At 51.5% G+C, this 22703-nt stretch overlaps 1 protein-coding gene across 2 annotated transcripts in view; it reads right to left on the reverse strand.

Moving 5' to 3' along the window:
• Positions 1-4457: 4457 nt before the first annotated feature.
• SYT13 (synaptotagmin XIII) overlaps positions 4458-22703 on the reverse strand; it is a 55674-nt gene continuing 37428 nt past the window's right edge. Inside the window, exons 2-7 of one of the 2 annotated variants that reach the window (XM_012645127.1) lie at positions 18211-18327; positions 15713-15938; positions 12947-13081; positions 11652-11953; positions 6910-7039; positions 4458-5101 (exon numbers count right to left, since the gene is read on the reverse strand). In XM_012645127.1, the coding sequence (XP_012500581.1) occupies positions 4797-5101; positions 6910-7039; positions 11652-11953; positions 12947-13058 (849 nt within the window). In that variant the 5' untranslated portion in view covers positions 13059-13081; positions 15713-15938; positions 18211-18327 and the 3' untranslated portion in view covers positions 4458-4796. The remainder of the gene's footprint in view (positions 5102-6909; positions 7040-11651; positions 11954-12946; positions 13082-15712; positions 15939-18210; positions 18328-22703) is intronic. The other variant, XM_012645128.1, reaches the window with a different exon arrangement.

Below are 22703 nucleotides of genomic sequence, written 5' to 3' on the forward strand. Positions count from 1 at the left end.
CTCTAGACTCTTTTCTGCTATTTTGAAATATTAAGGGGGTACAAATGTTTTTGATTACATGGAAGGCTTTTGTAATGCTTGAGTCACAGCTATAGATATGCCCGTCACCCAAATAGTGTTCATTGTACCCATTAGGTAGGTTTTATCCCCTCCCCTCCGCTCCCCTCCCCCCTGCTTGATTTGCACCGAGTTTTACTTCCCTCTGTGCACAGGTGTGCTCATCGGTTAGTTCCAATTTAATAATGAGTACATGTGGATCTAGACTCTTAAATATTTGTTTGTTTTGGGCCCAGATAGGCAATATTCATAGTTACCTGTGAAACAGAGTCTGCATAATATTTGGCTATGCAGGATAAAACCCACAGATCCTATTTTCTTATGAAAATTAAAATCCTGGGTTTCCATTAAAATACATGTATGTATATGTATATGATTACATGCAAACTTAGAAAGTGAAGACATCTCATAGCTTTCGTTATAGATCATTTATCCTATTTAAGAACCTTCAGTTTTAATTCTGTGTGACCCAGCTGATTTCCTACTGACATTGAAATTCAGACCCTGCCCGTGCTTAATGCCAAGGCCTCTTCCTCCAGACACCAGGGCTGTAGTGGCCACCAGCAAGGTCTGGGTGACAGGACTCCAAGAGTACCCTTCTCCCTGCCCACCGTGTGGAGTTCAGGAATACCACTGGCTGCTGCATTGACCCTTCTCTCCAAGGGAGTGTTTCTTTTGGGAATGTTACAGAAAGAGGAGTCACTAGTTTCCACGTAATTTTTTTTCTCGTGAATGAAGTCAAAGTCCCGAGAAGCCTTAGCCAACCCTTGTATTCCTAATTGTATGAAGCCTCTTTGATTCAGTGCTTGACAAGGCCACCAAGGTCCATGTGTGTGAGTACGCGCGCGTGCGTGTGCGTGCACACACACACACACACAGTTACACTGTCACCGAGCAATTCCACTCACTTCTAGGTATATATCTTAAAGGAACTTTCACAAGTGCACAATGAGAGATGCACAGGAATGTCCATAGCAGCATTACCTGTAACAGGAAGGAAGAAGGAAAGAAGAGGAAGGAAGGAAGGAAAGAAGAGGAAGGAAGGAAGGGGAAGGAAGGAAGGAAGAAAATGAAAGAGAAAGAATGCAAGAAAGAGAAAGAAAAAGAGAGGAAGGAAAGAAAGGAAATGTGTAAATGTACATCAACACAAGAATGGGGTTGTGGTATTAATATACCCATACGACAGAATATTATATATCAGCGAAAAAGAAATGAACTATAGCTATATATGTCTGCATGGATGAATCTGAAAATTTTAACGTTGAGCAAAAGTAGTGTGATATAATTTAAATAAGGTTTATAAACACACAAAAATATGCTATGGAGCTCGGGGTTTACATATACATGTAGTAAAAGTATAAAGGAATGCTTGGGATGATAAACCCCAAATTCAGGGTTATGGTCTCCTGAGTAAAGGGGACTGAGGGGACTTCAAGTATGGTTGTCAAGTTTTATTAAACTCGGCAGTGATTCATGAGTGCTTATCAAATGATGGGGGTTTTTTTTGCATTTTATATTCTAAAATATTAAGTAAAAGGAAAAAAAAAAAAAAAGGAAAACACCAGGCAGCTGACCCTGTTGGAAATTATTTATTTACCACTGCAAAGTTTTTGCTCCAAAATGTGACACCAGACATATAACTACAATGCCTCATGCATCTTTTTGTGCTTTGGTTCATGACTGCAAAACACACACTTAGCATTTGACAACAGGAAATACAGAAGGCAGAAATGAATCACAAGGACGAGTTGGTTTAGGCAACAGCCGTCCTTCCCCCAGGACTCCTTTACATCCCAGAGGAATGGACCCTGAAGAATTGCTCTCCTACCTTGCTTTCTCTGCCCCGCTTTGTTTGGGGTGACTTTTCATTCAACCCTGTTTGGGGTGACTTGTCATTCAACCCACACGGAAAGTCATATCTCAAATCAAAATGGACAGACACGTGCAAGGTCTCGATTAATAAGCACTCAACAAATAGATATTGATTTGATGTAAGAAATGGAGTCGCAGATTAAGGAAGGTGGACTCCTAATTCTCTATCCCCATAGACATATCTAATAAAAGAACCTGACCACCCTTAGGGCAACAGCCCAGTCTGAAGCGGTCTCTCACTTTCATTTCCCCCTCTGCTTCACACCCTTCTTAGAAAATGTTCCCTGGCATAGTACAAGGTGTTCTTTTCAAAAACGATCAGATGCGTTCATATAGACTCAATTATTGTAATTCAATAGTAAATTGCAAATGTACCGGGTACAAGGTAAGCTGATGCAAAGATTACTAAAGTATTTTGACTTGGCAGTCTGACATCTCTGGGTAATTTAAAATTCACTAAGATGGAGTTTTGGTGGAAAAGCACAGCACTCATAATCTCTTCTTCTGTTAATTACATTTACATTGGGAGCTGTGAGTTGTCATTAGGCAAATAGTAATACTCAATGTTATGAATTTCTAGGCCAACTGCTAAGATGTCTCATGCCTTTACCAGTGAGAACTCAGCTAGGATTCTAATTGTTATGCCATTTGCAACGTCTTTTTCTGCACACTCCTCTACTTCCCTGTCCATCCTTAATTCATTCATTCATTCAACAAATATTTATGGAGCACCCATTAGACAGCTTTATCTTAGGCACTAAGAATACACCAGTGAACATAACTGACAAGCCCCTTCAAAACCTATCTCGTTTCTGTACCTCCCTGCCAAGCGCAGTGATGGCTGACACCTAAGATGTCCTGGGGTGGAGTATGGCTCCCATCAGGGCAACCTTTAGTGTGTATTCTGGAAGACTAAAACGTTAAGATCCAAAAAACTGAATGCTTCATGATGGAATGACTGTGGGAGGAGCCAATATTCGGGGATCAGGGGCCCAGACCACCTCATTCCTTTGACAGGACTGTAAGGCTGGTGCATAGATTTATAAGGAATATTAATAGAACCCATGTTTCCTGATTTTTACTCTGGAATCCAAACTTTTCTAGATTGGAGTAACAGATGTTACTAAGAAGAGAATGCTGGTTAGCTCTCAGCTTACATAAGGAACATTTTGTTCTCTTTTAGCCATGGTAACCAAAAGAAGAGAGCCGTGTGGCAAGGGGACCTCAACAACATGTTATAGGAAACCACTAACAAATGCTTTGCCTAAAAAACACTTGGCAGGGGCCGGTCAACCTTCATGATCAAGGTTTCCAATTATCTTTGCCATTAAAAAGGGATTAGATATTTTTTCTGGTTCTTCAGAGGATGGGTAGAAGTTACTTCTAATGCTTTCCTAAAATTTCTGTACAGAAAGGAAAAAGAATGACCAAACGGTCTAAGGCCCCCGATCATGTTCTCAGGAAAGGCTAAGTATGACTTGCCTTGTTGAAGGAAAGAAGCCCTTACCCATCTCGTCTAGGGATTCTGTCTTAGATCAGGGGACCAGGGTGACAGGTGAGGGCCCAGAATCTGGATGTTCATATAGAGGAGCCCAAATGCAGAATCCATGGTTCTGAAAATGCCTGGGATGCTTCTGGCACTTTCTGGACATTCTTGGCTGCCAACTTCAAGTAGAAATAGTAACCCAGCTTCACCATGATCTGCTGGTGGCCTCAGAGTTTGTTTTTAGCCAGGGAGTGCCGATAACTTCTGAACACCATTTCATTTATCATGCCATTCACGTCTGTTTCCACCTCCATATAGCCACAAGTAATCGCCTAAGTTAATAATTAAGTTCCTCCTGAAGTGACTGGAATGCTGAGAAGGGATGGGTCTCTCTCAGAGGGTCACTTTGGTGATGCTGGCAGATGTGACAACTTGCACTCAGAATCCAGCCCAATGACTAGCAGGGCATTCCACCTACACTTTGTCAGAGAAGGTCTCCCCAAGGATAATAGAAACAGATTTTAAGATAAAAAAAAAAAAGCTTTTCAATAAAAAGCACAAAATTCAGTCTAAGAACAGGATCTGAGAAGCACAAAGTAAAATATTAAGAATTAAAATAATTAAACAAAAAATGGAGGCCCCATTTCATGCTGATGGTTGAGGTGTCCAGCACAGGGAAAGGCTGCCCCATGGTGTCGCGACCCCGTCAAGGACTGTGGTTGAAAACCTGTCTGGAATGTTGAGGAAGGAGTTCCTCCAAGGGCAGCACTTCCGCCTCTCCATCAGACACGCCCCGTGCTCGTCCAAAATGAAGGCTGCTGGGCTTCGGCCCGGGAGACTGACTTGGAATCCTCCGGGGGGGCCCAGGATCTGCTGGTGACTCTTCACACACCAAAGTCTGAGAGCTACTGGGCGACCACCTCGCCCGGGGAGCTCGCCCTAGTGCTGGGTACAGTTCCGTCCCACCCAGACCGTCTCTGCTTCTAGGAGTCAACCCAGGGTACTTTTATTTCTGTCATCATTTTTGAAAAGCTGATTTTTTAAAAAGCCAAATTCTTCTTTGCAATCAAGCTTTCTCTGCCTCTGGCCTAACCCCACCTGTCCCACGGGCACACGAGTTGCATTTGGTAAGTGTCTCTCTCGATAGCACAGATGAGCAAAATGCATTCCTCGGTGTGACCCGAATGTCTCGTTTCCACACACCACCCTGCCCTGCCTTGCTTATTTCTTAGAAATGGGAGTGTGGTGACAGGAATCGGGTCCTGGCCTTTGCAAACACGCCTGTCTCTGTCTTCTGGGTGTCAGAGTGAGGATAGGGCACAAAGAGCAGGTTGCAGAGGACAGCCGGGCTGCCCGAGCGGGGAGGCGGCCCCGCGGCTGGCTACATGTGCAGCTGGTGCCACATGGCGATCTGCCGGCGCGGGTTTTTGAGCATCTCCTCCCAGTGGCTGCGCGCGGAGCCCGAGCTGTGCAGGCCCAGGCTGCAGCGGCCGAGCGCGCAGCTCCGGCCCGCCTCGTCCTGGCCCAGCACCTCCAGCTCCACGCTGGACGCCCGCAGCAGGTCGTCGGGCAGCTCGAACATGATCATCTCGTTCCACACGGGGTTGATCTTGTGCTTGGCCCGTTTCGTCTGCTTCTTCTTCAGCTTCTGAGCCTGGTGCTTCAAGGTCACCTTCACAGAGACATCTGGGAAGGGACAGAGGGGAAAAATAGAGAGAAGAGCCGAGAGTGAGCTTCTGGGGTCTGGCGGGCTGGGATGATGCTCCTTCCTGGAGCCGGAATGACAGTGTCTCTGGCTCAAGATTCTCACCGAGGATCGCTCTCTGCTCCCCAACTGGCCATACATTCATTCATTCATTCAACAACTATTAAGTGCCAACCTTATGGCGGGAACTGTTCTAGACATAGGGACACAGCAAAAGTTCCTGCCTCTACAGAACTTGCACCAAAGTGTGGGAAAGAGACAATCCCATAACATAAGGCTGGGGCATGTTCGAGTGACACCAGGGAACCACACTTTGCCACGAGCCCTTCCCCGTGACTTCTTATCCCCACATGAATCTAGGTCCGGGGCAACAGCTCCGGGGTCCTGCAGATGGATTTTGCACTCAGACCCAAGAAACAAAGCCAGCTCAAGTCTTCGTCCCCTCAATTCTCGGCCCAAGCGTTTTTGTCTATTATGAAAGTAGTAGGTCCCCTGCTGGGTGAATTCTTCTCCTCTGCTCTCTCGTAAGTTTTACTTGAGGACCCGGATGTCAAGTGTGGGAGGGATGGAGGCAGACTCCCTGTCCCTTCACCCCCACCCCGGGGCACGGCACCCGGAGAGCTGTCTCCCAGGAAATCTGCAAACGCGTCACCAGGGGAGCTTTCCTGTCACATCGAGAGGCTCAGCCCCGATTACTTTTCCATTAGTCAAGGTTCCTGAAGCTAATGTGAGGATAATTGTTACTTTGTATTTACTGCTATAATTATCGCCCCCCAGGGGTTAGTTTGTTATTTCAGCAGAGATATTTGAGAGACAAAGTGTTGAGCTGTAATTGTCCTGATAGAAGCTATCAAAAAAGAGCAAGAGGCAGAGAAGTGTCTGGAGGGGACAAGGAAAAAGCACAGAACTCTGACTTTTGGCCCAGGAGTCTGCCGGCAAGACCAACTCTTCTGATTTCATTAGCCCCAAATCTTTTGCTCAGAGACTCTGAATGAGGTGGCAATTCTTTATTTGTACCCTGCTATAAATAGAGATGTATTTCTATCCTGCTGCGAGCACTTGGCTGCCAGCGCAGGTACGGTCTGCTAGCCGAGGCTGCCTCCTGCTCTGCTAGGAGAGCCTGCTTTGGTCCCCAAGACTGGGGACTTGTGCTGGGGTATCCAGAAGGAAAAAAAGGAGGCCTCCAGGATGGTGAAGAGATGCTTATTTGGGTATATGGGGCACAGATGCCCTAAGCCTCAGGCCTCAGCCCAGATACCCACACACCTTCTGCCATCACCCACACTCAGCTGGTGTGGGGGTGGCAGTTGGCAAAGGCTGAGAACAGAGAAGACTGTGCTGGGTGTGGGGCGTGCAGTGGTGGCTGAGACGGGAGAAGAACAACCTGGGCTTCCTGACACCTGCCCCAGAGGTGGGTCCAGCCAGGTTTTCCCAACAGCCCAGGAATAATATTCCATAGCTACCGTCTGACCCTCAGCTTCCTGGTCAGATTGGCCTTCCATGGGTAAGGCTAATTGTGATTATAGTGGATGTCCAAGGTAGGGAACCCCAGGTGGCTCATATCTGTGTCCTGGTGAGCAGATTGGCTCAGGAGTGAATGCATATGAGCCCAAGGAAGTGAGGGTGTCCTTCAGAATTGGTTTGTGAGCTTAGGGTGGAGGACACAGCTGAGGAAGATCCCATAAATGTGCTCATGTTCCACCTCCCTGCTCACCTGTCCCCACTTACTCCCGGGTGCCACGTCCCTCTGCACACATTCCCCGGCTCTCTCCTCTCACACCTCACTCACCCTTCCCCAGCAGCTCCTTGGACTGGTTGGCGTGGAGGTTCTTGGCTTTAATCAGCACCACCAGGAGGCGGTTGGCGGCTGGGAGGTAGCTGATGGAGAGAAGGACCTCTCCAGTTCCTGCAGACAGCTCCTGAAACAGAAGAGGAGGCGCAGGAGGGGAGGGAGGGTCACTTGGGGGTGGCTTCTGAACCATCAACTAATGCTGAGGCTGGGGTCGCACTGGGCTTATATCTAGCAGGCATCCTACAAACCATGCACCCATCAAAGCTGGCTTCTCCACCCCTGCGGAAGGGAGTAAGGCACAGAAGAATTATGTGTGCATATGCTTCGTTTTCCACAAAATGTGATTTTTCACATATTATTTATTCAAACCCAAGGTATAAGACAGAGCAAAGAGATGCCACTCAGGATGTGTCAGGGACAGAAGGGCAGGAGTCCTCTTCAGCCTTCACTGCCACCCCCAAGCTCCTCTGAACCTCTGAAATGCTAGAGTTTCAGGGAACACAGTTTGAGAATCACGGCACTGCCCCATCCGGTTCCCGGAGTAGTGGGAAGTGGTAATTCCTTACTTTGTCGGAAAAGATAATTCCTTCCAGCCCCTGCAGGCTGAAAGAGTCAATGAAGTGGAATGGTAACGTGAGCAGAAGCTTGCTTCCCCAACGGCGTGGCCAGCACTGGCAACAAAATGCGGGGGGTACGTGATGGTAGGTGACGTGGCAGGGGCGACAGGCAATAGCCACCCTCGGGAAGAGGTACTGATGCCTCCGTGAGCATCCAGACACATCCACCCCCCGTATGCAACCTCAGAGTATCTCCTCTGAAATTCCTGCAAGAGCTTGTTTGCCATTTCAACGAATCCATTACGGGACAAAAACGACCAAAAGACTCTTCCCAGGAGGTGGGTGTTTGGTCACAATCCGAGCTCTGGGGACACCTGGCAGGAAAAGAAAGGGAGCGTGTGGGCAGGGGTCAGGGGAAGGCTGTAAGTCCCTCCTTTTGAGCAGAAAGCAGATGCCTTTGCCTCCAAATCCCAAGGAGGTGGCGGGCTGTGCGGCCGGCAACGCCAACTTGGGGGGTGGGAGTGGGGGAGGGAATAGGGAAGCTTGTCCCCCTGGTGTCACGACTTTCAGTCCTGTACCCCTTCCCTCCAGCTTTGTCATTTTTCCCCCAGCTGTGCAATGAGGGTAATTCAAGAAGGTCTCCCTGGCACCAGGCTGGGCCATGGCTAATGGCCACCATAGCTCCCTCCTGTCACACTCGGCGCACATGATGGTGTCTGTTCATTTCTTCCCCAGACTGTGAGCCCAGGAGGGTAGGAATCAGTTTTCCTTTGCTCGTCATGGATTCCTTCATTCAGCAAGCACACATAAAGCGCCTACTATGTTCCAGATGATACAATTAAAGCCGTGAACAAATCACAGTCGGTCTCCAGGAAGCTTGCAGTCACAGGAAAAGACAGATGGGAGGTGATTCCATATCTAACACGGAGCAGTATTAATACTATGAAGAAATATATTAATAGATACCAGGGGATTAAATGAGAAAATGCATATAGTAAGTTCTCAGTAAAGGTTACAAATTATAATTTTAATGACAACTGTCAAAATGACAATTATTAATAACCCAGAACAAGGGTAGTGCTGAAAGCATAGATTCTAGAGCCAAACCAAGTGAGTTTGAGTTCCAATCCTACCACTGGAACTGTGTGGTCTTGGGTAACTTACTCAAGTTTTCTGAGCTTCCATTTTCTCATGACCCCAAAGAGTCAATGAGCTGTAAGTGACCAGCCACATGATGAAATGATCTGGGGGCCCCAAGGAACGCTGGCGATGACATGAATGATAGCAGCTACCATTTATTATCACACACTTAGCATGTGCTGGATACAATCACATTGTCTGTCCCATTGGACTAGAAGCTCCACGGAAACATCTGTTCACGTGTGTCCCCAGCATCTGGCACACAGTGGGCACACAGTAAATACTTACGGCGGGGTGGAGGGAACGTGAGACATCCCATGTAATCTTGACAACAACCCCAAGAGGGATACTGGCCCTGTTCCCATTTCATGCATAAGAACCTGAGGCTCAGAGAGGGTGCGTCACTGCCAGAGGTCACATGGGCAGTAAGGAGCAAAACTGAGCCTTGGACAGAGGTCTGGTCTGACAATGAAGTCCGAGTCCCGAATCCACTGCTCTCTAGCTGCCTTGGTGGACAGTGCTCCCTAACCCTCTCATTTCACAGTGAAGGAACTGGGGCCGAGGGACGCGTGCCAGGCACCCAGCAGGGTGGCGGCAGAGTTGGGATGGGCAGCAGCCTCCTGATTCAAGGGCACCTATCAGAGGTCCACACGTGGCCTGGGTGTAGCCATGGGGAGACCGGGTGAGAGGAGCCCGCACCTGCCTGCCCTGAAGGGCTCTTCACCCGTGTGTAGGGGGAGGCCCGGACTAGCCCAGCCAGCGGCACCACAGCCAGAGGGGGCACTGCTGCCGAAAGTACCTTCCAGCAAAAGAGCTGCTGTCCCTTCTCCTTCGTCCCCCTTGTTTTCCCCGCCCCACTCTTTCTCTCAGGCTCTCGGCGACTCATTCCCGGGCTGCCCTTGGAGTGGGTCACTCTGCGGATCCCTGGTGATGCGCGTGGCGCTTTTGGCCGAATGTCTTCCGGTTAGAACTGGGGCGCTGCTGGCACCTCTGTTCACCCGTTCTGGCCTAGAGTAGAAAAACGTCTGGGCTGCAGTGACTGAGGGCTTCTCTCACCCTGTTCAAATCAGCCCACACCCTCTAGTTGGGACAGAGGGCTCCCTTGTCTGGCCGCGGGGCTCTCTCCTGCCATACACCCAGAGCGTCACCCCCTGCCTCTGACTCCATGCCACCCTCTGGGATTGTTCACATGAGGGGTACACAGGCAGGTTAGAGTGGAGGTGCGAGCATGTTTGCAGAGAGTCATAGCTGCAGAGAGGATGGCGATTATCGGGGTGGATGAGCCTTGAGGGCAGGGCTTCATCTTAGTCACCGTTGCCTTGTCCCCAGCACCTGGCATGGTGCCTGGCACACGTAGACACTGGGCAAGGTATCTGCAGAATGAATGAATGCCTGCTGCTGTCCTGGGGGGAGCGGCAGCAGTGGGCTGAGTGCCTGAGACTCCTGCCTAGACTGGCTGCATTGCAGCCCTTCTGGGCCCAGAACAAAGCCTCGCAGCCCGGCAGGGGAGCCTCTGCATCTCTGGAGAAAGCTGGTTTACTGGCTTAATAAGCCCAAGTGTCGGTTCCTTCTCCCAGGGCCCCCGTCGGTGATCACACACCAGTCCCACATCACACGCTAATTAGCGAGCGGGCTTTGGCACGGCTTAGTTCCATCAGAGAGTGGTTGTGATTCTGCTGTCCATTTTCCCAGGCTGAGAAAGAGAGAAACTGGGGCGAGGAGGAAATGACAGCACAAAGGGGGCAGGTGGGGACTGGAGTGTCCCCAGCCCTCCCGCTGTCCGGGTGTTCATTGGCAAAGGTGCCTGCTGGTCAGGCCTCATACTCGTCAGGCGCTTGCGCGGCAGGCGACGGCAGACAGCCGGCATTTACAGTCAGACCAGCCTGGCCCGGAGGCCCGGCTCTGCGGCGTCCTCACTGGGCGACCCCGTGTGGGTTCCTGAACTACTGGAAGCTCCAGCCCCCTCACCTGTAAATGCAATGGTCACGGCGTCTCTCTCACCTGGTTGGTCGGGGAAGTGCAAGAACTCAGGAGAAGTTCTAAGCATAGCGACCGATTTTTGGCAAGTGTTCAAAAATAGTGCCCTGTTAGCACTTTTTCACTCTCGCACTAGGGCTGGCAAACGTTTTCTGAAAAGGGCCAGATAGTCCATGTGTGGGTCTCTGCAGGCCACACAGTCTTTAGATGAGGCATGGTTGAGAGCCTGGCCATCTAGAAATTTCCGTGGAGGCATCACAGTGGCAGGCCCTTGGATAGGCCTTGAGCCAGGGGCCCAAATAACTACACACCATCCCGCGGCCCTGGGCTTTCTGACCCCTCTGCTGTCCTGGCCTATGGGAGCGAAGGCCTGCTCTCCAGGGAGCGTGGCATCTCAGCAGATCCTTCCTTCCCTCTCAGCCTCCCCAGCAGCAGAGACGTGGGGAAGTCACCCTGGGGCTGGGGGCTGCATAGACCACGGGGCTGTGGGTCTGTCCCCAGCCCGGGTCACTCCTTCAGAGCCCAGCACCAACACCACTGTGAACCAGGCCTTCCAGAACTCTCCATTGGAGCAATTTGGTTAGGCCCCTCTTAGATGTCTCAAGATTCAACACATGTCAGATATCACCATCACCACCATCATCGTCATCATCATCATCATCATTTTTCTAGTGGGCTGTACATTCTGTGAGCGGTGGGCTCTGTCCTGTTCACTTTGTGTTCATCACCCCTGCAGTGCCTGGCACATAGTAGGGGCGCAGAGCATAGCTGGGTCTAAATGGGTACAAAGGTGTCATAGCGCTAGAGCCAATACACCCTCAGCATGGCATTTCCGGGGGAGTCTTTGCATGGTAAGTTAGAAGCAGACACCAGTAATCCCAAATCCTGGCTGATGGGTCTGCTCCATCCCTCTGGCCTATTCAAGACCCCAACCTTCCTTTCACTGCCCCAGTGGGGCAGGTCCCTGAGGCTTGTTGCATGAGCGCTGGCCCAGAGCTGCTGGGAGATGCCCGGGTCTGCCGTCCCACGCTCCACTAACAGGTTTTGCCTTTCTGGTAACCCTACCTTTGCTGCGGTCTTCAGCTCGCCCCACTGGGCAGCCCCCAGAGGTGCAGACACTCCATCCAGGCCCAGGCGGAGCTCCCCAGCCACGCTGTGGCGGGAGAAGCGGTCGCAGGTCCTCAGGGTCAGCGTCAGGGTGGCCGTGGGGAGCTCCTCCTCCGCCAGGGGCAGCGCCAGGCCCTCCTCCCAGGTGGTGTGCAGCTGCCGCTTCTTTAGAGCTGTCTGGGCCTCCACAGAGCCCGTCCTGTTGGTCACGCTGCCTTGGACATAGCAGTCACAGCCTCCATCGTGGTCGCTGGTCACGGCTGCAGGCAAGGAGAAAGCAACACAGACGTGGGACTTCCCGAGGACGAGGGGAGGGAAGAGCATGCCCTGCTCAGGGGTGTGGGATCCAGGGTCGTGGTCATGATCTCGGAAGTCTGAAACACCCCGGGGTGAGCACCCTGGGCACTGTGGAACCGCCTTTCAGCACGACATTTAGAAACAGGAGAGCCTGCGAGGGGCCAGTGTCAGCACACACCGGACCTCCTTGGAGCACAGGGGCAAGACATGCCGCCTGCCAGAGGCCGTCCAAACTCGTGATTCTGACATTTCCCCAGGGGGCCAGGCCCATGCTGACGACTTTATTAGTGCTGCTGCTGAACCTGCGGTTCGTTTGTTCTGCGCTTTAAATGTTTACCGTATGACCACGTGCGTGGCAAATGTGAATCACTTGGCTGCAACCTCATGAACGTCGTTATTGAACCTTGCTGGTTTCAATGCTTCAGGATGTGGATCTACCCAGAAATTTGCACCTGTGGTGCTCTTAGGACTGGCTCTTCCATGATAATTTGTTAGCCGACATTTCACAGGCAGAGATGAAGACCTGAGGTCATGTGTCCTAAGAGTGAGAACTTTCCACTGAGGTTCAAGGGACTGTTTATCCTGGCTCTGTCATCAGTTAGATTGAATACTCTTAGACAAGTCGTATGAGTTGCTAGACCTTAGTTTCCTACTCTGTAAAATGGGACTATTGTGAAGATGAAATGCAATGAAGTATATGAAAGTGCTTAAACATCTTAAGACAATAAGGAAAACCACTCAAAAACAAAATTAAGTATAAAATTGATTCACCTGGCCCCATCGCTTGCCCTGATTCCTTTGTAAAGTCCTAGCTTTGTTTGCTAAGTGAACTATAAAGTGAGTGGTCTGGTTGGCAGACTACTAATCCCGTGGTCCCTCCAGCTGCAGATGCCTGCACAGCTCCTCTCGGGGAGAGACACACACAGAAGCCCGTGCGAGTCCAATCCGAACAGTACCTTCCAGACGCGTCACAAACAATTCCGCCTTCTGCTGGTCGTAGTCCAGGCAGTAGTGGAGTTTGGGGGCCTGGTTCCAACTGGCAGCCTTTTCTGGGTTCCAGGTCTCCATGACACAGACATCCTCCACCACCCCTGTCAAGAGAGCCAAAACCGTCACTGCCACCCACACTGGGGTCCTGTTTTCCTGACCACACCTTTCCCATCTCTGCCACCTATGCCCTGAACCCAAACTCAAATCTTCCTAGCCACGTGCAAAATCATGGCCACCACACCAAGGTAACACGTGTAGACACGGGCATGGCATTTCAGGGACCATCAGAGCCCAGCAGTCTTTGGTGTTGGACATGGGCTGCTACATCACAGCCGTGTGACCCTTGGACAAACTACTGGACTTCTTTGAACCTCAGTTTCCTCATCTTCACAATGGGCGTGGTGACAGTGCCTCTTTCCTGGAATTTCTGTGAGCATTAAATAAAACAAAGCACGGCAAGTTCTTAGCCCGGAGCCTGGCCCACGGTGAGCTGGCAGTAAGGGAAACTGTCACAGCCTGTTGTAGTTCTGCCGACCCTATTTCAGGCAAACCATCCCCACCCTTCCTCCAGTTCCACCTCTCCCGCAGAGCCTAGCCCCTGCCCCCGGGAGTTAACTGTTGGAGATAAACACCGAGGAACAAGTCAGGAGTGGATGCTGGAGGCAAAGTCAGGAGTCCTGGGTTTGACTTTAGTGCATGTTCCATAAAGATGTGCTGAGTGAATGAATGAATGACCTTATCTCTAATTCGGAAGTTCCTAAAACCCCCAGTGTTGCTGACTCTGCCCCTCACTTGAACAGGGACCTAACGTCTGGAAGGTTCTCATGAGTTAAACAGAACATAAGAATTAAAAGGACACAGCAGCTGCAGAAGACTCCATTTTCAGCAAACGGGAATTTCGTTTCTGACTTTCAGAGCTAATGTAGAGGGTAGAAATATAGAGGATTATTTAATTTCCAAAATGCTTCATTATTAAGTACCTGCGAGTTGTGAAAATTTTCCCTAGTGCATCTAAGAAAGGAACAGATTGAGCAGGGTGCGGCCAATGTAGAAAGCGAGACACACGTGTACACGGAACCCACGTGGCTTCCAAAGGCATCGCACAGACCACGGCAGCAATGTCAGCATCAGAACGGGCTTACTGGCGCCCGGAGTACCCAGCTCTCGGTCAGCCTCAGCCTTGTCATCAAAACCAGCCCCCACTTATCTAAGGTCTCTTATCATGGGTTGGGGTCGGGGGGGGGCTCCATTCGGGTGTAGCATCGGCAAGTTGACTCTGCTACCCTCCTTCCCCGAGAGGGACCCAGGAGCCAGCACCACTTGGAACTGTAGGAACGGTCTCAGCCTCAAGAAGTGGGACTTGGAGCTCTACGACGAGTGGAGAGGATTGTCACTGGTGGAGGAGCCACACTTGGCACATGATGGGGACAGCAGCTGAATGATCGGATGTCCTGTCCTACGCTCCTTCGCCTCTGGTCAGCATTTGCTGACCCAATCACCCCTTGATGGATTTCTGTGGAATCAGAACTAGGTTGTTGCCTTCTGGGGTGGGGAAGAGAAGGAGGAAACATGAAAGGGAGAAAAGTAACAAGTGTGTCCCGAGTTTTCCAAGGTTGCAGGCACTGGTTTGTTTTCCTGCTCTCCTTGGTGAAAAGTGTCCAGTCCTGGCTTCGTCTGATCCTTGAGAAATCTGGGGCTCCCGGCAGAGGGGATTAGGATTAGGATTACTACCCCCAAGAGTCCTCACACGGATCATCTCTGCCCCCCAGCCTTAGCTCTCAAGTCTTAACATGTCTCTTATAAATCTATTTGAAGTGTGAACAGGCAAGCCTGGAGACGAAAAGCCAGCCAGGATTCGCTCAGGTGCCAGGCCCTCCGGATCATGCTCCTGAAATGCCAGGCCATCACTGCGGTCTGGGCCAGGGCGGACGGGGCACTGTCCACTGGCCAGCACGGGTCTGGTTGCATCCGGGCCACGAGACGCATTCAGAGTGGGGTCAGCACCCGGCGTGCAGTACCTCTCTCAGCAACCACGCAGAGCAAAACCCCAGACCGCACAGCAATCTGCCCTCCCGGCAGCTTTCTGTTTTGCGTCCCTAAAATGCCTACATATTCCTCTGGCTTAGGGACTGGTCTCTGCTCACGTATCTGCCCCAGTGCCTGGCACCGGTGCCAAAGGTGTTGCATTCGTTGTGCTGATGAAAAGGAGAATAGAAACAGTAACGAAATGCTTTGATTATACCCTTTGTGAGTTGAGCATTCTGTATGCATTATTTTACCTGCACTTTACAACAACCCGATTGGACAGGTAATAGTGTGATCCCATTTTATAGATAAGGAAACTGAGGCCCAAGGAGGTTAGCAGCATGACGGATGCCACACAGCAAGTATATACAAGGGCAGCAAATTAAACCCATGACTCTGAGGCCCGTGGTTTTTACCATGACTCTACCTGCTCTCCACAGTCGCACATGCACAACCTGAAAAGGGACTCTCCATTTCCCAGCGGGACACTGGAGGTTGGTGGGGAGAAGCAACGTGGCAACATGTCAGCAGGAATAAAGGACTGTGATTCCGAGACCCAGTGCCCGCCTGCTTGCTCGGTGGCAAATGCCATGGACACTGGGGCTCTCCGAGCACCCTCAGCTTGGCCGCGCACAGCGTCTGCAGAGGCGTTGACAAACCCCACCTGAGTGTGGCCCACAGAAGCGCCAGGGGGCAGGAGACCCTACCATTCTGAGGAAGGATGAACAGCTCCTCTGTGACCTGCTTCTTGAGGCGACTGTCACTCGGGGCCTGGGGGCTGGCAGGTGCAGCAGGCTCCTCCGTGGACCTCAGCGTGTAGTCTGCATAGTTGATGACCTCGGGCGCCGTCACCGCCGGCCTGGGTCCGTAGATGTCTGGGAACTTGAGGAGGGCTCGGGGCTGGACAGGTTCCGTGGATTTTTTAACATTAAACTGCAAAAACAGATCACTGATTAGTCCATGAGGGAACCTCCTGCCTGTTTTCCACTCGTGGAAGGGAGAAGCAGTGAGTTGAGCTGGCATGGGAGGGAGAGGGAGACGTGTGGTTCCATTGTGCCCAAAAGAACACAGCCTGGGAAGGTCATAGGTCATGTCCAAACCCACCAGAATCCACAATCCACTGAGATGTGGGCCCCATCCAGCCACCCCTTCCCCATCCATCGGCCCACTCACCCTACGGCTGTGCCCATGGGTGTTACGCGGGCCTGTGGCCGGTGGTCCTCCCTCTGCCTCTTCATTCTGTCTCCTCCTTCTCTCCCTTCTCTTCGCCACCTAATGGCTCAGAAAGGCCAGTGGCTCCCACCGCACTTGGACCCCAATCCAGCCTCTTCGCAGTGACCCAACAGAGCCTGCCTCGCCGGGCCATGTGCATCTCTCTGAAAGGGCCCCGAAGCCTTCTCCCTTTGCCCCCCGCCAGCCTCCCAGTTCCCTGCTTCTCAAACAGGTTCACTCTCAAACAGTCACACCCAGGCCAGCTGTGCCGGCTCCGGAAGTCATCAGCTATGCAGACTGCACGCTGAGGTCCACGGAGGAGCCTGCTGCACCTCCCAGTTCCCAGTCCAGCTTCCCCCAAACATCCCGCCCCAGCCCCCACTGCTCTCTGAGTGGCTGGCTCCCTCTCACGCCTGAAGCCTCACCAGAGAGGCCATCTCTGACCCTCCTATCTGAATTAAGTTCCTCTCCCAAGCCTGGCCCTCCCTGTCACCACATCCCGCTCTTTGCTTCACAGCATGGATCCTACCCTTATGCTGTCTCGGTCATGGGCTGGCATGTTTGCAGTCAATCTCTTCCACTAGAATGTGAGATCCATGAGCATACAGATTATGTCTTGTCTTGCTCCTGCTTTGTCCCTGGTGCCTAGCATAGTGTCAGCTCACAGAGAGCATGAAACACATACCTGTGACTAGGGCTGCCACGTTCAGTGGTATGGCTTGTGCACTGCACAAAGGCGCCTGGATGAGGGCCAAGTGTGAGGCCAAAATGCAGCCTGTGCACCATTTGCCCAGTCATGTGCCCTGAGGTGGGGGGCTCAGGCACTTGGAAAAAAGAGAATCTTTCTTTACACAAAGACCTGCCTGTTTGTCTAGGCTTTACAGGGGGCTGCCTCACACAGAGAGTGGAATCTTCCATCTTTGCCTCTACTGGGCACTGAGCTCCCTCCTACTTGAGGGATTCAAAGTTATATAACAGGCAGGAAACTGGGGATTGAGGACCAGATCTAGAGCTGGAAATGCTGGCATCCTGGGTGGTCACAAATGACCGTCAGGGTAAGGCAGGCCGGGCCCATGGCAGAGTCTCCAGGAAGCCTCCTGACTTCCACGCTGGCCCTCACGGCCCTCCCCTTTCTGTGGCTATCTCTGGTGGCCAGTCAGTGGCAGGGCAGTGTGGGGGTGGGTGGATGCCATCTGCAGGGGGAGGGCGCTTAACAGCTTAGTACTGTTTCAAAGTTTGTGTTTATAACATTTGCACCTTCTATATTTAATGGGATAATTCTTGGATGTTCTGCCTGGTTGAGACTCTGTCCCCAACCATTCCTGAGGGAGGGGACCGAGGTGACAGGGGCATTCCTCGATCAGCCTCACTCGTCGGACAAACGGCTGGGGCGTGCACGGGAAGGCATGGCAGGACCCAGAGGAAGAGGAGGAGGAGCGGCCTCGCCTGGACACCCCCTTCCTGCCTGGCCCCATCCGGTTCCCGCCCCAGCATTACCACCAGTATCTTCAGAACTCCCCTAAGAGGTAGAGATTATCCCTCTTGTATAGAAGGGGAAACTGAGGCTCAGAGGGGCTAAAACACTCCATTGTCCTCCCGGAAACACCACCCAGAGATCATCATGCAGCCAAGCACAGAGCTGATCCGCCCTGATCGTGCTGCGCGTGCCCGGTGTGTACGGGCTTCGAAAGCTTCTCTGACTTCCATGGAGTGAAGTCGCTGGGATCCTGCGTCTGGGGAGGGCAGCGGCACTGAGCCCGGATCAGCCGGGTCCAAAGCCCACTGCCCCTGCGGCTCTCGACGTTCGTCTTGCCTTCAAGTCTTTCCCAAGCACGGCACCCCCCATCAGAAACATCTGTCATTATCTTGTCACACGTAAGGAACTAGTCGCCCGGGAGGGACCAGCATGATTTGCAAAGTCAGGCCCCCTGTGTGCCTCCACGTGTACTGAGAGTGCCGCTGGGCATCGAGGGGGCTGGCTTCCAGGACTGACCCCACCACCAGAGCTGGGTCACTTTTGGCAGGTCGTTTTGCCTCTCTGGGCTGTCACCTTAAGTGACAGGTGATTTTGGGGCTTATCCCACTGCGCATCCTGAGCTGCTTCTGGGGGCTGCAAAGAGGTGGGAGAGCTGTGCTTTATCTGCAGGTACAGGTGAGTGGGGGAGCTGCCCACACACAGGAGAAGTAAACAGCAAGTGCATTTGGTGGTTCAGGACCGCGGCACGGAAGCAAGCGGGAGGCAGTGTGCGGGAATAGCCCATGGCAGCTGCCCGCGATCCACGCAGGGGCGATCACAGAGCCCAGGCCGGGCTTCAGGGAAGGGCCCGGGTGTGAGCGGGACCTGGAGGGAGAGGAGGGTCTGGAAAGCAGAGGGAGGGGTGGGGAGAAAGTCTGTGCTCCTAACACCAGGCAGCCCAGGGCCCTGGGATCAGACATAGAACAATGACTAATGTCCCCACGTCTTTCTATCCTCTGCAAAGTCACATCCACCCTCCATATCTCAACTAAGTCCAAGTTACATTTATTCTATTTCACAATGAGGAAACTGAGGCTCAGGGAAGCTCAAGATCATAGAACTGACGCGTAGTCTGTATCAAGCCTTCCGATGTTTTGACTTCAAATTTCATGTCATTTCCACTCCCTCCAGCTGCTTCTCAAACAAAACAAAACAAAGCAAATAAACCCCTGTTTGTCTTGGATGCTGCATTCTAAGTGGCAGCCACGGCATCCTGGGGTTCTGGCCACTGCCGGCCCCGGCTGTCCATCAGCACAGAAGAGCTCCCAGAGGCTGCTGGGCCCCAGCCCACCCCTGACTTAGGGTCACCCTGCTCTGTCACTTGTTGGGACCCCAACTAAGGCTGTTTGGAAAGATGGGGAACGTGTTTGTGTTTATATTTGGTTTCATCCCAGTCCAATCATTTGAGAAAAGGGCTCGGTTTCATTCCCAGCGTGATCCAATCGGGCTGATCTTGCATTTTCAGTGGGAAAATCATCACCAGCTTCGTTCTGAGTGAGATTCACTCTGTGTTGCCCCAAGTCTCTGATGAACCTGGGTCTGCATCCTCTCTCCTCTGTGGGTCTCAACCTGTGGGCCTCCGATGTTTCCAGGAGCCTGAAGTGCTTAAAATGCACCCCTAGAGCAGTAGATTGGGGTGTTCTTGGTTGTCCCTCAATATCTGTCCCCTCTCTCCTCTACCTTCACTGTATACCACCAGGCTGTCTAGCTTCCACCCCTCCCTAGCTCCCAGGTGAGGTTTGTTTGGTCGGATCCTGCCCGTTCTTGGCATTATCTTGGTGACTGTTTCTGGCCCAGGGGTTGGCACCTGTCCTGGGGAAGCCAACCCCTTACACTCCACAGTAGTGGAAGAGGTTCTGTCTCCCCCTGGACAGGAAGCATGTGGCCCTGTCTTGTGACTGCAAGGTGAGTCAGCCTTGGGACAACAGAGTGGAGAGACAGAAAGAACCTACATCCCTGATGAGAACGTCATTAACCTACTGAATCAACCAACCCTGCAATCTGTCCTACGTCTGCACTTCAAGTTACACGAGCAATATTGTTCTTGTTGTTTGAGCCTGTTGGAACTGGGGTTTGTGCCTTGCAGCCAAGAGCAGCCCAAGCCGATGCACTGCATTTTAACAAACAGTGCATCGGCCTAACAGGAGACCGTGACCCTGGTGCAGAGAAACTCGGCCTGGGGTACACTGACCCCTCTTGAATCTCTCTGCGTTCACGCTCACCTGCTGTTTATCCTTACCCTGCCTTACCCTGTGTGGCAAATGGCTCCGTTAGCACGGAATGGCTTATAGCCCTTGCCAGGCCAAGCGCAGAGTCTGATGACAGCTACACGAGTCTCTTCAAGCAGCGAGAGCAGCGGCTGATTTGCTCTCTCCTTCTCTTGTGCCACCTTATTTATTGCACTTCAAAAGCCTGGTTCCACCACATCTTTCAAATGCATCTAGTTCCACTTACACAGCTGAAACTTCAGTGCCAGAGAAGCAGAAAAGAGGTTTGGGCGCCGAGGAAGGGAGCCTGGGAGATCACAGGTGAAGAGCAAGGATGTCTGGGGGGCAGGCAGTGCTCAGGGGAGCAGGGCCCCAGGGAGAGATCTGAGCTCCAACCTCACACCGTGGGTGCAGGCGGGGCAGGATTCTCTGTCTACATGGCCCTTGAAACCCAAGAGGACCTAGGAAATACATTTGCAGGATGAGTCAGGGAAAATTTCCAGTGGGGATAAGCATTGAACAATTAGGGAATGGACGCCCGCTGTGCTTGGCCTTGCATGCTCATCTAGACAGAAGGCTCTCACCCTCGGATGGTGCTCAGAGCCTTCTGATGCGCATCCTTGGATTCTCCCAGCCTCACCTGTCTCCAGCACCTTTGGCTACTTGCCCCTCCTACTGCAGCTGACTCTGCATGGGCTCCGACCAGCTTCCCATGGGCACAGCCCCGCCGGGCCTCACACTGTGCCCAGGCCGCCCCCTCTTGCCTCCTGCCCTGGGCTTCTCCATGGCTGCTGAGGTGTGAGACACCAGGGACATGCTGTCCACCCAAGAGCAACCTAGATGTGCAAAGAGTTAAGACTCCATGGGGAAACTCAACAAAAAACTAAACACCTGGGTTCAAAAATGGGCAGAGGACTTAGACATTTCCCCAAAGAAGATGTACAAACGGCCAATAAGCACATGAAAAGATGCTCGACATCACTGATCGTCAGAGAAATGCAGATCAAAACTACAACGGGATACCACCTCCCACCCACTAGGGTGGCTCTTATCAAAAAACAGAAAATGACAAAGTCAACACTCTTGGTGGGAATGCAAAACGACGCAGCTGCTTGGAAAACACAGTTCCTTAAAAAAATTAAAAAATGACTATATGATCCAGCAATTCCACTTCTGGGCGTATACTGAAAAGAATTGAAAACAGGGTCTCGGAAGGGCTATCTGTACACGCGTTCATCGCAGCCTCAGTCACGGCAGCTCAAAGGTAGAAGCAACCCAGTGTCCATGAACAGAGGAAAGTGCCAACAAAACGTGCTCTATCCATACAGTGGAATATTATTCAGCCTTAGAAAGGAAAGACATTCTGACACATGCTACAACATGCATGAACCTTGAGGACATTATGCTAAGTGAGAAAAGCTAATCACGAAAAGACAAATACTGTATGATTCCACCTATGTGAGGAACTTAGAGTCATCAGAATCACAGAGACAGAAAGTAGAACGGTGGCTGCCAGCGGCTGGGGGAGGGGAAACGGGGAGTTATTGTTCGATGGGGACAGCGTTTCAGTTTTACAACAGGAAAAGAATTACGGAGATGGATGGTGGTAATGTTTGCGCAACATAATGAATGTATTCATTAACACCACTGAACTGTACACCTAAAAATGGTTAAGATGGTAAATTTTATGTTATGTGTGTTTTAGCACAATAAAAAAAATTGGGGGAAAGAAAACCCCACAACTCCACAGGAGGAACTTGACCCCACGGGTGGGAAGACAATGGATTCTCCTTCCTCCTCATCACTTTTCTGGGGTCTTCAGTGGCCTTTTGGAAGATGACACCTCGAGACCTAGCAGGCCCAGGGATGCACCTGGCCTTGTCCTCCCACCTCCCCCGGGTCCTGCTTCCTGGTGGAGAGCCGCCCAGATGCACGCCCTGCCTTCCGGGACTCCAGGCTAAGACAGATGGCATGGGGGGACGAAGGGGGGGTGAGCCCGAACCTTCATTTAATGAACAAATATTTACGGAGCCCTGCTACAGGCCAGGCCTGGCGCTCAGTGTTCGGAATACAGGAGTGAGCAAGACAGATGCTGCCCTTCCCTTATAGGGCTCATGTTGGAAAAACAGAAATTAATCATGTAGTTAATGATCTATACACAAATGCTTAACCTTACCAGAGAGGCTGAGTGACTGCTTTTGTGACATGATTAATTTTTCACCTAAAGGCTGTTTATTAATTTGGGGTTTCATGCTAGGACAGCCCTCTTAAAGTAGCATCGTGCCACCCTGGAAGTTGCAGGTAGAGGAAGCAAACCTGGTTGGAAAAGTAGACATCTTTGCCCCTTAAACTTGAACTTTAAAAAAGAAGATGGCAGAGAGGACAAAACTGGGCCTAGAGCATTCAGTTAATGCCAAACACAGGCCACCACTGCTACTGGTCTGCAGCATAGCTAAGCCCCCTTAGAGGGGCAGCTGGGCCAGGGAACAGGGGCCTGCAAGAATCTATTGCTCTGGACTCTAATACTGGTGATTATACACACCAACGTGGGTATAAGAGTTTAAGTTTGGCCGGGCACGGTGGCTCACGCCTGTAATCCCAGCAGTCTGGGAGGCTGAGGTAGGAGGATCACTTGAGGCCAGAAGTCAAGACAAGCCTGAGCAACATAGTGAGACTCTGTCTGTACAAAAAAATAGAAAAATTAGGTGGGAGTGGTGGCACATGCCTGTAGTCCCAACTACTTGGGAGGCTGAGGCAGAAGGA

The sequence above is a fragment of the Propithecus coquereli genome, unplaced genomic scaffold, assembly GCF_000956105.1.
Source record: "Propithecus coquereli isolate 6110/MARCELLA unplaced genomic scaffold, Pcoq_1.0 Scaffold227, whole genome shotgun sequence".
NCBI lineage: Eukaryota > Metazoa > Chordata > Mammalia > Primates > Indriidae > Propithecus > Propithecus coquereli.